General features: G+C 38.4%; 1 protein-coding gene across 4 annotated transcripts in view; it reads right to left on the reverse strand.

Moving 5' to 3' along the window:
* CTNND2 (catenin delta 2) overlaps nucleotides 1-12,635 on the reverse strand; it is a 938,532-nt gene that overhangs the window by 223,317 nt on the left and 702,580 nt on the right. For all 4 annotated transcript variants that reach the window (XM_034959739.4, XM_034959737.3, XM_034959738.3 and 1 more), the window contains one exon: nucleotides 5,044-5,257. In XM_034959739.4, coding sequence (XP_034815630.1) covers nucleotides 5,044-5,257 — 214 coding nt within the window. The remainder of the gene's footprint in view (nucleotides 1-5,043; nucleotides 5,258-12,635) is intronic.

Here is a 12,635-nt window from a genome sequence, read left to right on the forward strand (position 1 = left end):
ATAGCCCAGGATACACACAGAGGGGACCCTATCCCAGGGAGGTGGCTAACTGTCCTGGTGGAACACTAGGAAAGATTTATACTCAAGAGATGGCAGGCACCTGGGGTGCAGAAATGGGAAGACAAGCTAGAAAGGGGTGATTGAAAGGAAGTAGTCACCTCTCATTCTCCACTTCCACCTAGGTTGAAAGAATACCCAGCAGACAGGAAAGTACTGTCCCCTTCCTCCAGGGCAACAAACAAAATAAACAACTCAGAAGAATCTCCAAAGAGATGGATTGTGATGGGGAGAATCAAAAAGGTACTGAGGATATCTGGGCCTTAGAGAAAAACCCTCCTCATTAAGACACTTAAAAGACTCCCCACTACAACAGTTCCCTCCCACCCATTCGCCCTGAAGCGAAGCTTCACTGTGAACAAGCTTCACCGACATGCAGAGAGCTCAGAAAAACTCCATTCCACTATTTTAAAAATGAGCAGAAAACTTGAAGACCACCACAGATTTGAAGTAAGCCTGCAAAATCAGTGAAAAAGCCCACCATAAAAAAAGAAAAGCTGACAATGAAAAAAATTGAGATAATTCATGCCAAAGAGATAAAAACAAACTTCAGTTCTAACTAATATCCTTAGAGAAATTCAAAAATATCTTACATTCATAAAACAAAAATAGGAGCTATTAAAAAACACAAAAGAGAATTCTTAGAATTTTTCTTTTAAAGAGATGATATTCTCTTGGACCCCTGGTAGTGGGAGCATGGAAGTCACAGAAAAATTGGGGGAAAATAAATGTTGGATATCAGCAAATTCTTTCAGAACATATGATAAAAAGGCAAAGGGCTCCATATTACATAAGAAAATACAAGAGAAATAATCCAAGAGGCACAAAATCTGACTAATTTCAGAAAGAGAGGACAGAAGAAATGGAGACAAAAGAATTATTTTAAAAGAGAAGAAGAAAATTTTCTGGCACTGAAGAAGGTCATGACTCTTTAAATTGAAAATGTTCAATGATTTTTTTTTTAAAGGCACACACCTAGATATATCACAAGAGAATTTAATAGTATTAAGGTTAAAATTAAATTATAGAAAATATTCCTGAGAAAAAGAATTTTCCATCTAGAATTGTGTATCTAGTAAACATCACTCATGTGTGAGGGTTAAAGACTTATTTTTTTTGAATTTAATCTCCTAAGCATCCCTTTTCAGGAACTTATGAGAGAGAAAAACGAGAGAGAAGAGGGCACAGGATCTTGGAAACAGAAGTTCTAATCCAGGATTGCTGTGCAGGTCTGGAGAGCAATATCCAAATCCGTCCCGAAGACAGAAGATTCTGGAAGGGACTTCTATGGAGAAAGAAGGGAATTAATGATGCCCGAAATGAAGGACAAGGTTGAGTCCTCAGCCTGACTCCTTAACTAAAAGGAATGGCCATCTGGATATGTGAAGCATCAGATGGACGGACACTGTGCTCCTGGAGAAGCAGAGCTCTCAAGACACGTGCTTTCACCAAAATGAAACTTATTTACTAAGTTCTATAGTTGAATAAAAACCATTTTATTATGATTTGTAAAGCATTCTGAAATCTTTAGTTGGGTGTACTCAAAATTTTGGTCCATTATTTCCATATTTAGAGAGAGAAAAATTATATTAGTCAGGCCCAAAGGACGTGCAGCATTTCTAATCAAAGTTTATTTGCTTCGGAGCTTTTCAAGCAATGGCTAGCATACAATAGCTTCGATTGGATTTAAATAAAATTATCATCATCATCTCATAGTAATTATTGCATAGGAAGAAAATTATTTATTGCAAGACATAGCAGGCAGCAAAATATATTCTGCTGTGAAGAGATATTGCCGTGCAAACAGGCAGCTGTTTTTTTCAGCATGCATGTTTATGTGTTGAATATAAATGCATGTAAATATCTCAATTTTAACTCTTTATCATTGTTCAAATTGTTTGCCAAGCAATATTCAATACATAATTTAAAACTCTGCAAGATCATTTCTTTCTTATTTATAATTTGGCACTCTTGCCATCATAGGTTCTTCTGGATATACAGCTAGGTCTAATCTAAAATCTGGTTTATAAACTGTGCTTTAGTTTTTTAAAAATCACTAAAATTGTTCTTTTGAATATTTGTTTATAATATATCCTAGTCTACAAATAAGTAAGAAATTCAAAGGGAGACCTCACCCTGCCTTCCCCTGTAATTTTTTGTTCAACATTTGCTCTCATCCATGAGATAATAGGTAGGAAAGTGATCAGAAAAAACTCCCCTGTACTGGTGGGGCTCCTGTAACGTACTAAGTCATTTTTCTTTGCTGAGCTCTGTATTAGATCCACGGGAGAATTGCAAAGGAAGTAAGGGGTATAGTTCTTACACTTAGATCTTTGTTTTGTTTAATTCATGCATGGATACCTGACCTAATTCCTAAACAGATTTGCGGCGGCTCCTTGCGACAAAAGACGTGAAGCCAGCCTTTCTTCTTGTACCCTACTCCACCTCTTGGAGTCATCCACTCCCTTGCTGCTCATCTAGCAAGTTCCCAAAATGTGGACATGTTTGTCAGGACCATCGTTTTAAATATTTAGCAGCCAGTGCTGCACACTCCTGACCATTCAGAGCAGAGCCTCACCACTGTAGGGGGCACTGGTGTAGACATCTCCATGGCTGCACTGTGTGGTCAACTGAGGGCATCCAAGGCTTGGTCAACAGAATCCAAGCTTTCTCTGAGGTGAATTCCTTTTGCCTCATTTTAGTTTTGCTTTGTGCAGTGAAGCTGGCTTTGGCTTGCTTTACATCATTGAGGCAATGACTGTGCAGATGTCAGCTGAGTCCTGCAGGTTTCCAGGCCCCCTCAGGTTTCGGTCAGTAAGGAAACTCAGAAGGCTTTGTCTAGAGCCAATCGCTAGACTGGCTTACAGTAGCAATTCCTTCCACACTAGAATGTTCTCCTAGATGCTCTCTTCCAATTTCCTTTACTAGAGTGGAAGCTTGGCCAAGTGGCTTGTGGATTTTCTAAAGATGCTGATGAAAACACAGTGGGTCAAGACATGACAGTGGGTGCAAATCTCCTTCTTCTTAAAAGAAGTGGAATAAGAGTGTATCCTCTCCATACATCAAGCAAGCATCCTTCCTACAGCCTGCGTTTCACCAGGAAAAGAAACAAGAGGTTATGCCTTTGGTTTTCCAAATGGGGCTCACATAGGAATTTCTGATGTTGCCCAGGCACACGTGAACGGCTGACACCCAGAAGCTGTTGGAAGCAATGTCGAAGGCAATGGAGTAGACTGCGGTCAGTTCCTTTACAGCTGCTTCAAATGGCAGCACAGGATAAGACACATGCTGCAGAAGATGTCATGTGTCAGGGGTATGGCATTTCCATTCTGTTTTAAGCCATCATTCATCTCAACCTTTGGCACGTGGCTGAGTTTCTCTGGCAATCAGGGAAGCCACCACAGAGGGGTTCTTCTACACAATGAATTTTGTGTTGGAGCAAATTCAAATTCTAGTCAAATCCAATTCTTTTCAAATCATAAATGAATCCATACGGTGTACACAGAAGGTGCTCTGCTGGTCTTCATTTCTCATGGCTTCATGTTTCTGTTGGTGGAGTCTTACTGCACGGAAGCCTCCTGTCCCCATCACATGCACTGAGCTCTTTCTTTTGCAGGCAGTTCCAACTTAAGCACAACCCACAAATATAAGGATGGGTGTTCCTAACCATAATGGTAGGAAATATTTTCAGTTACATAACTCACCCCTAAACTATCATAGATATCATACTGTGTAGATAAAAGTACTTTTACTTTCCCTGACTCATGTCTCCCCACATTAGTTTGGTGTGAAACATTGCTTTAGTAGCAGGGCAATTCTTAACAATTATTATTTTTTCCACAAAGATGATTTTCTAGTTATGGAAAGAAAAAAGAAAAAAACCAATTTACATCTAGTTCTAATATAACCAAGAGTGAGAAAGAAATGTGACAATAATCTCAAAGAGTGTACATTTAAGAAAATATACAAAATTGGGAGTCTTGACCCGGGACTGGACAAATATTTATGACTCTCTAGCTTGAATAATGTATTTTCTTTAAAAACACATTTTCATCTACTTCATCAGCATAGCTACAAGGAAATTTTAGAGTTAAGACAGAAGGTCGATGGAATCACAGATGATTAAAAGATCTTTTTAGACAGTCAACTATGCAATCCATTTGCTAAATACTTGCTGATGGGGTACTTTTTGATGAACTGAAAACCAAATATCACCTAGAACGGCAGTGAGCCTGATTAAGATGAGTAAGCAGCAGAGTTATTTGAAATGCTGTATTGAGGCCACCTGGGCCATTAGTACTCCAAGTAACACTGCACATTTTAAAAGGGAGGGATGACAGCTTATGGCTAACACTGACTGTGTTTACATGTATTCCATATATGTGCCAAATGTTTTACAGGGTCTCATTTATGAAACCCTCACGACTGTGGTGTGGCTACTATAATTATCTCCATTTTACTAAGCCCAAAAGTTCTACAATCATGAAAAAGCTTTAATGTTCCCTTTTTGAAAATTCCTTAATATGTAATAATTGTGACTTTTAATAGACATGAATATTTCATTTAAAAAATTAACTGCTAAGTAGGATAAGCCGTCTGTTGTTAACCACACTAGAAACCGGAATGTATACCTTATTAGCAAAAACTGACACACCTTGTCCTTTGATCAATTATTATTAATGCTATTCTAATAAAGAGCCCTGGGTATTGTACGATGCTCAACTACTTCTAAATCCACTGACAAAAACTGTTTATGATCACAGAATTTTAGTGAGGATTACATTTACTGGATTATTGAATATGAATCCATGCATGTCACATCTGATACCATTTTCTTCAGTTGTTTACTCATTTGAAAACACATATTGAGACCGCCTATGTTATTAGAACACCACAATATTTATTTGATTAGTACATTTGCCTCTGTGTTGGATAATGGAAAGTTGATCTTGAGATATAATATAATAATTTAATAATGATTCTAACCTGTGACCAGCTCCCGGATCTCCAGGTCAGTCGTCTTGCGGAGTAACCTCACCAGTGCTGGGATGCCACCACAGTTTTTCAGGGCAATTTTGTTATCATCGTTGGCCTTCCCATACACCAGGTTTCTCAGAGCTCCACAGGCACTACGGTGGACTTCGGTCATCCGATGATCCAACAGGTCCACCAGGAGCTGGATGCCTCCTTGTCTCCTTATCTGAAAGAGCAAAGGACACCACTTTTGCTTTACAGTGTAAGGTTTCCCTACCTACACCAAAACATGTTTTTCATATAAAGTATCTGCTAACAATTAATCGCACCAAACTGAATTAAGGCATACAAAAGGAAACGGAAAAAAAATAAGTGTTTGCTTTATATTTGATTGCCAGTATTTGCTTTAATAGCCTACCAATAAAAATCCAAATGTATTTCTTTAGAACTATAGAATTTTGGAAAGGTGATTTTAACTTCATAATGAGTGCCTTAGACATTTCTCTCCATAAAATATGCCACAACCTCATGGATGAAGCACATGAAGAAATAAAAGGCATTAGAGTGATCCTCATTCCCTAGACTTATTAAATTTAACCACTGTCTTAAAGGGCTGCAGGAATGATGCACAAAATGTTAAAATTATGCTTAACAGGGATATGCTCTAAACATTTCAAAGGAATCAGAAGCGAAACGAGAGACTGGAAGAATTGACACAAGGAGTTTTATCTCAGAAGACCCGCGGAAATAAGAACGTCTCTTACATGAGAGACAGAAGGTGTGAGGCCAAGGCACGTTATGCTTAATTTAGGTATTTGATTCAACAACAACAAAACCACTCTACATTTTACTCTTCTTTTTATCAAAAGAAAATTTTAATCTTTTATAAGTAAATGCAAAATATTTTTGCTGTGTATTTTGAGATGCATGTTCTCCTGGCTGCCCTTTGATTTGGGGAACAATTTTAAAATTTAAATTAGAAACAAAATAAAGTGGCTACTTAACACACAGGCTATATTGGCAAAGCTGCATCTGAAAACTTTTGCACGTATATGGACAAAGAGCATGATTCATGCAGGAATACCCTTCTTTTACACTTTATGCTTCAGCGTTCTTCAGGGATCGAAGGATTGGCATCTTCTCTACTTAATTTTTTGATTACAGAAAAACTCATTCATGTCACAGATGTGCCGGGACACCTGGCTACATCCCCAGCCTCTTTCTTTTCTCTTTCTTTCTTTTCTTTTTTCTTTTTTTTTTGAGACAGAGTCTCGCTCTGTCACCCAGGCTGGAGTGCAGTGGCGCCATCTCGGCTCATTGCAAGCACCGCCTCCCGGGTTCACGCCATTCTCCTGCCTCAGCCTCCCGAGTAACTGGGACTACAGGCACCTGCCACCACACCCGGCTATTTTTTTTGTATTTTTAGTAGAGACAGGGTTTCACCGTATTAACCAGGATGGTCTCGATCTCCTGACCTCGTGATCCGCCCGCCTCAGCCTCCCAAAGTGCTGGGATTACAGGCGTGAGCCACCGTGCCAGGCCATCCCCAGGCTCTTTCAGTAGTGCCCAAGTGCTGCTCTCTCTGTGAGGTGACTCTAACCACACCGTTTAAAACTACACTTGGAACCACACCCTCACCCCAAGCCAGCATTCTTGTTTATCTTCAAGTGCTATTGAATTCTTCATAGGATTTGTCATGTTCTAACTTATTTGTTATGTTTATCATTATTGTCCGTCTTCTCCTGTTAGGATATGTGTTCTGGGAGGAAATGTCTCTGTTATATATCCCTATCCCTAAACCCAGTGCAATGCCAGACACCTCATAAATGTTCAGGAAATATTTGTCAAATGAATGGAGAGGGTTAATTAATATATTACTTGCTACGTTGGTGTTGCTCAGCTTTGCTAAAATAGTGTTTTCAAAATGAAGAAATATCCCTCTTTAAAGACAACAAACAAACAAACAAACACCTCTTTTGTGAACAGCCAAGGATGTATCCAGAGGCCTCAGCCCTGCAGCTCTTCCAACCCAGCTTACAAACAAAATAGAGCATGCTTCATTCATACAGGGTGGCCTCTGATGATTCCGAATATGCCTACGGGAATTATTTTCATTCATCAGCAAATGAAAGCAGAAAAAGTGGAAATCTTCAGAGCACTCTTGGACTCTAAATCCCTAAGTTGGAAACCATGAATGCAGCGTTTCACATATGGTGCCTCCGTTGGAACATGACAGGGAAGGAAGAGGGAGGGATGTAGAGGGACAGTGTGCTTGAGGGGGTTATGGTTGCCCAGCCTGAGGGTGGTCACAGCACCTGGGTAAGGGAGACTCAAGGATCTTTTGGGTCAAATAAGGAAAGAGAAAAAGAAGTGGGAAACAACTTTACCCAACTTACAGTTCTACCCAGGGCTTGCTTGGCACCCACCCAAGAGAGATGATGTTTGTATTCCTATATAGGTGTCTTGTTCATGTACCCAGATTATAAGCACATCCACTTTATTATAGTGCTTGAGAAGGGATATTCCATGTGTACAAAAAAGGTTAAACTATGAGTGTCACTTTCTCTATGAGTGTATATTTGCCCATGTGTGATTTAGTTCAAAGTTCTCCGAATTTAGTTATTTAAATAATGATGAAACCATTGAAAGGAGATAATAAATCCATTCTTGCAGTGAATCTATTGGTTATGTACTAAAAACAGATGGCATCATCAATCAATCTATGCATTTTATTCATATGTATATATTTTAGCTATATTGGATGTTATAATTAATATTCCTAATTTATTATAATACATTTCCAATTCATATGATTTAATGAATTAAGTGATTAAAATATATTAAAAGGGAAAATGAATTCAAACTGAATGCAGCATGAATTCTAAATGCTAAAATGAAAACACAATGTTTTCAGTATGGCCCTAATTAATGCCATATACCCAAATTTATAGTGAGATTTTCAGTTTGATTTTAATCTATTTAGATAAACATAAGTAAGTCAATTAACCTTTTTCTTTTGCTCTTATTTGGGGTCACCAGATCCTCTATATTAAAACTTGTATTCTTGGGGTTTAATTTTATCTAAGAATGTGAGAATCCTACTTCTGTTTTCTGAAGCCAAACATTACTCAGAATTAAAATGTAAATGGCCACATGTGTGAAATGGGATGGCCAGGTCCTTGGTTCTCCCTCCTCCCCCTGCAGCCTCCCCTCTCCCATCAGGACCAGAAGGGAGGCCCTGACATGGACTCCAGTCCTCTTGCTTCTGGTGGCTGTGCATGGCTCTGATGCTGTCCTTTTCACTTTCCCTCTATTTTGCTTTTCTCCAGGATCCTTCCTTTCTCCAATTTCTTTTTTTTCCTTTTCTTTTTCTTTTTTTCTGAGACGGAGTTTCGCTCTTGTTGCCCAGGCTGGAGTGCAATGGCACGATCTCAGCTCACTAAAACCTCCGCCTCCCGGGTTCAAGCAATTCTCCTTTCTCAGCCTCCCGAGTAGCTGGGATTACAGGCGCATGTCATCACGTCTGGCTAATTTTTGTATTTTCAGTAGAGACGGGATTTCATCATATTGGTCAGGCTGGTCTCGAACTCCTGACCTCAGGTGATCTGCCTGCCTCGGCCTCCCAAAGTGCTGGGATTACAGGCATGAGCCACCGCACCTGGCCCCTTCCTCCAATTTCTTGCACCCAATCCATCTACCAGTTTCTTCTGGTACCTAACATGCAATCTCTCCAAGCTTCCAAACAAACCTATTTTAAACACCTGAAATGTACAACTTTCTGAAAACCTATCAGAAGAAACTTGTCTTCTTTGAAATGGCACCTTTATTTATTCTTCCCCAAAACGACAAGTTGTCTAGTTCCAATTTATCCCCCTAGTCGATCACTCCACATCCAGCAAGGTGAGCCCAGGTTTTTGTTAACATATGATCATTGCAGGTCAGTTTACCCTCTCCTCACATTAGTTCTTTAATCATCTTCATGCAGAATTGTTTTCGTTTTGTTTCGTTTTGTTTTTAGACAGAGTTGCGCTCTGTCACCCAGGCTGGAGTGCAGTGGCGCGATCTCGGCTCACTGCAACCTCCGCCTCCAGGGTTGAAGCGATTCGCTTAGAAGACATGAGGTTTCGCCATGTTGCCCAGGATGGTCTTCAACTTCTAGGCTCAAGCGATTTATCCGCCTCGGTCTCCCAAAGTGCTGGGATTACAGGCGTGAGCCACTGTGCCAGGCCTCATGCAGAATTCTTTAAAAGTCAAATCTTGAAAGATTTTAGGTTTCATAGCATTAAAATAAAGTCAGTAAAACGCTAGTTAATGTATATCTTGTTATTTATATATAATTCAACAATAAAATAAAATGCATACAAATGATTAAAATGGAAACAATGAATGTTGAAATACATATGGGGAAATGATAGCTTCATTTGAATCTAGACTGAACAATTCTCATATCTGCTACTTTCCTGGACCTAATAGAATTGGACAGTGACCAGAAGGGACTTTTCATACTTGACCTGAATAGACAGTCTTAAACTCACTTATTGAGTTTAAGTGAGTAAAGTGGTTCTTTGACAGATGATTGACCTTAGTCAGTTGTTCCTGTGTCAATGGCTCACATTTATTTTTCTGCTTAGGTGTGCACTTCAGGAATCTAGATGGCAAGAGTAATCTACAAGGAGTAAGGGAGGTGGAGGCTGGTAAACCCCATCCCCAGGGGAAACAAAAGATGAATTAACCAATCAAATAAAGCAAAACTATGCCCTGCCTGTCTTTTGTTTTATTTTTGGGTTGTTTACAGTGAGGGCATTCTTGAACCTGATGCAGATAATCTCTGGGGAATGAACACTAGAATGTATTCCCAGTTTGCACCAGGGGAGAATAAAAATGGTTTTCATACCCTTTGCCCTAAAATCCGCTGCTTTGAAGTATGTTTACAGTTTAAACTCTAGAACTGAGAGTATCTAAAAATCATGCAAAAGAAGGATGCAGTGGGTATCTTCCTTGTCTTTTCCTTAAAAGGTAGAATATATCTAAGCCTTTCAAATCAGAAAACAAATGGATAGGTAATTAAATTATACACAAGAGATATGCAAGTAATGCAATAGCACCTATTGCAAAAATAGGGCCTCATCACTAAAGGATTTGTTACTCTTAACATAATCTGCATATATTGACAATAGCATATATTTGCCAATGAATTAGCTATCATCATTAAACTGATATCAACATCAATGAGTAATTTATAGCATATTCAATTACAGCAGTGTTCAGATATTTATAACAGTCTTCATAAAAATGTAATGATAATGATGATGTATAGTGGATAAAAAAATACTTTAAACAGCTTGCAATAGAATTCCTCTCGGGAGGTATCTGTCTTTACTTAAAAAAAAAAAATACTATGACAAGTTGCTTAGAGGATAGTGAGACCCCGAGGGCGTGGCCTCCCAGGCATTCAGGGCAACAGAAGATATTGCTCACCTGCTCTGCATTTGCAAAAGGGAGGGATTTGGAGCTGGGAAGAGAAGACAGAAAAGGTTGGAGTAGCTTTTGTCAACCTATTATTTGGTGATACAAGGACCTCAAAACAGGTAAGGACCTGGGTGTGTGCTGCTATTCCTCTCAGGAATCTTTCATTTTAATAAAATGGATATATCTTTAGGCTTCTGGGTTCATGTTGAAAGAAACTAGGCTGTGCCTGAGACTCAAAGTAAATTTTAATAATAGTGTGCAAGACTATCGCTACATACTATATATATATGTATAGCATACCATATATACACACATACACACATATATATTATACACACACACACACACAAACTATGGATACTATGTACTATAGTAATTACTTTCTTCAGATACTTATGAAAACTCAAGTCCCAATGTCTGAGAACTGGTTTATAGAAAGAAACTGATTAAAAAGAAGATAAGGGAATGCAGTGATTTTTTAAATAAATTTTCAATTAACTGTTACTTTTCAATGGTGCTGGCTTTGAAAAAGCTTTTTTAAATGATATAATTATTACACATTCTTTTTTAATATTGCAAAATTCCAATAATTTTCTCTGCTTATAAGCTACTGGAAGATACAAATTTTGTAGATCCCAAACTAGATGATTAACCAGATGTGTGTAGAAATTGCAAGGTTATCAGTCTGTAAAACACACATTTTACCTCACTGAATTTCAACCCTTACTCTTATTGAAAAGCCAGTTAAATAATCAGTTTCCATAAAATATGAACTGAGGTATGTCTATGTAGTTGCCTCTGAGTAATACAGAAGTATATTTCATAAAGGTCATAATTTTTTAGTAGAAATTATTTTTGAGAATCTCTCCCCTTCCAATTGTATGAAATGGCCTGCGTTCTCCATTCGATAGGTGAACCAAGATGAGTTATGTTTCTTTCTCAATTGTGTTTTCGAGAGAAAGCACATTGCAGTGACTGGAGGTGCTGCCTCAGACCTAGGTTCAAATCAAATCTTAAAACCGGTTTCCCCCAGGCAAGTTACTTAAATGCCTGTAAAGCATGAACAAAGTGTGAACCTACCTCATAGGTTGTTTTCAGGACTGAATGAGATTTCAAAAGTGAATTGTTTAACAAAGTACTCAGTAAACATTATGTGTCACAGAACCATCCACTGTATCAACTTTTTAAAGGATATTCTTAATTGCTTTCTTACCTGGCCAAAATACAAATTAATTTCATAAAATGTTGATATGTGATAGTGAAAGGAATACAATTTAGGGTTTAACTTTATAAATTGGATTTAGGATGTACAGTATATATCGAATAGATCTCTTGCTAACTGTGAGATGAGCAGTGAAGTTTTCTGAGAATGAAGCAGGCTTGGAGGTCAAATGCATCTCAAAGCTGTTTTTTTCTGGCAACTGTTTTTCTGAGAGCAGACACCCTCCACAAACACACTTGTGAGTCCTCAGAATTGCTGAACACCGTAAATGAGTTTCAACTTTACTCATTAAGGGCACCCAAGAAAGGCCTCTCCATTTTTTTTAAACACAAAAAATTTCAAGCGATTCCTCGAGTTTCTTTTCTAAAGACACCACTCAGGAAATGTGATCTTGATAAGTCTAATGGTTTCTATCACTTCGTGTAAATTTGGAGCTGTCCTTGCAGACACTGAATGCAAAAATCACAAAGCATTGACAATTACAAAGAATGCCTCCAGTAAGTCTTACTGCATTCTGACTAAACTCAAATGTGAATTTTTATTTCCACATTTAGATATTTCATGATGCTAAAATCCCATGATTTTCTCTAAATTACAAAGTGTTGATGAACCCAGATTAGAAAGCACCTAAGAAATTCTAGGGCCTGGAATAACTTGAATAACTGCTTTCCCTGAATAACTTCATAACATCATCAGTCAGAGGCAAATATCGTGTGGTGAGTGCAGGGTGGATTTCTCCTCCCAAGACCATGTTCCCAGGTTTAAAGGCTACACTTACACTTACTCTCTCTCTCTCTCTGACTACTATCCTATCTCTGCAGATCTGTACATACAATCTGTTCAAGCAGATATATGCTCTACTTCACAGTAGGAGATTTAATCTATTGGATGTTTCATAAGAATACATGCTACA

This window comes from Pan paniscus, chromosome 4 (genome assembly GCF_029289425.2).
Source record: "Pan paniscus chromosome 4, NHGRI_mPanPan1-v2.0_pri, whole genome shotgun sequence".
NCBI lineage: Eukaryota > Metazoa > Chordata > Mammalia > Primates > Hominidae > Pan > Pan paniscus.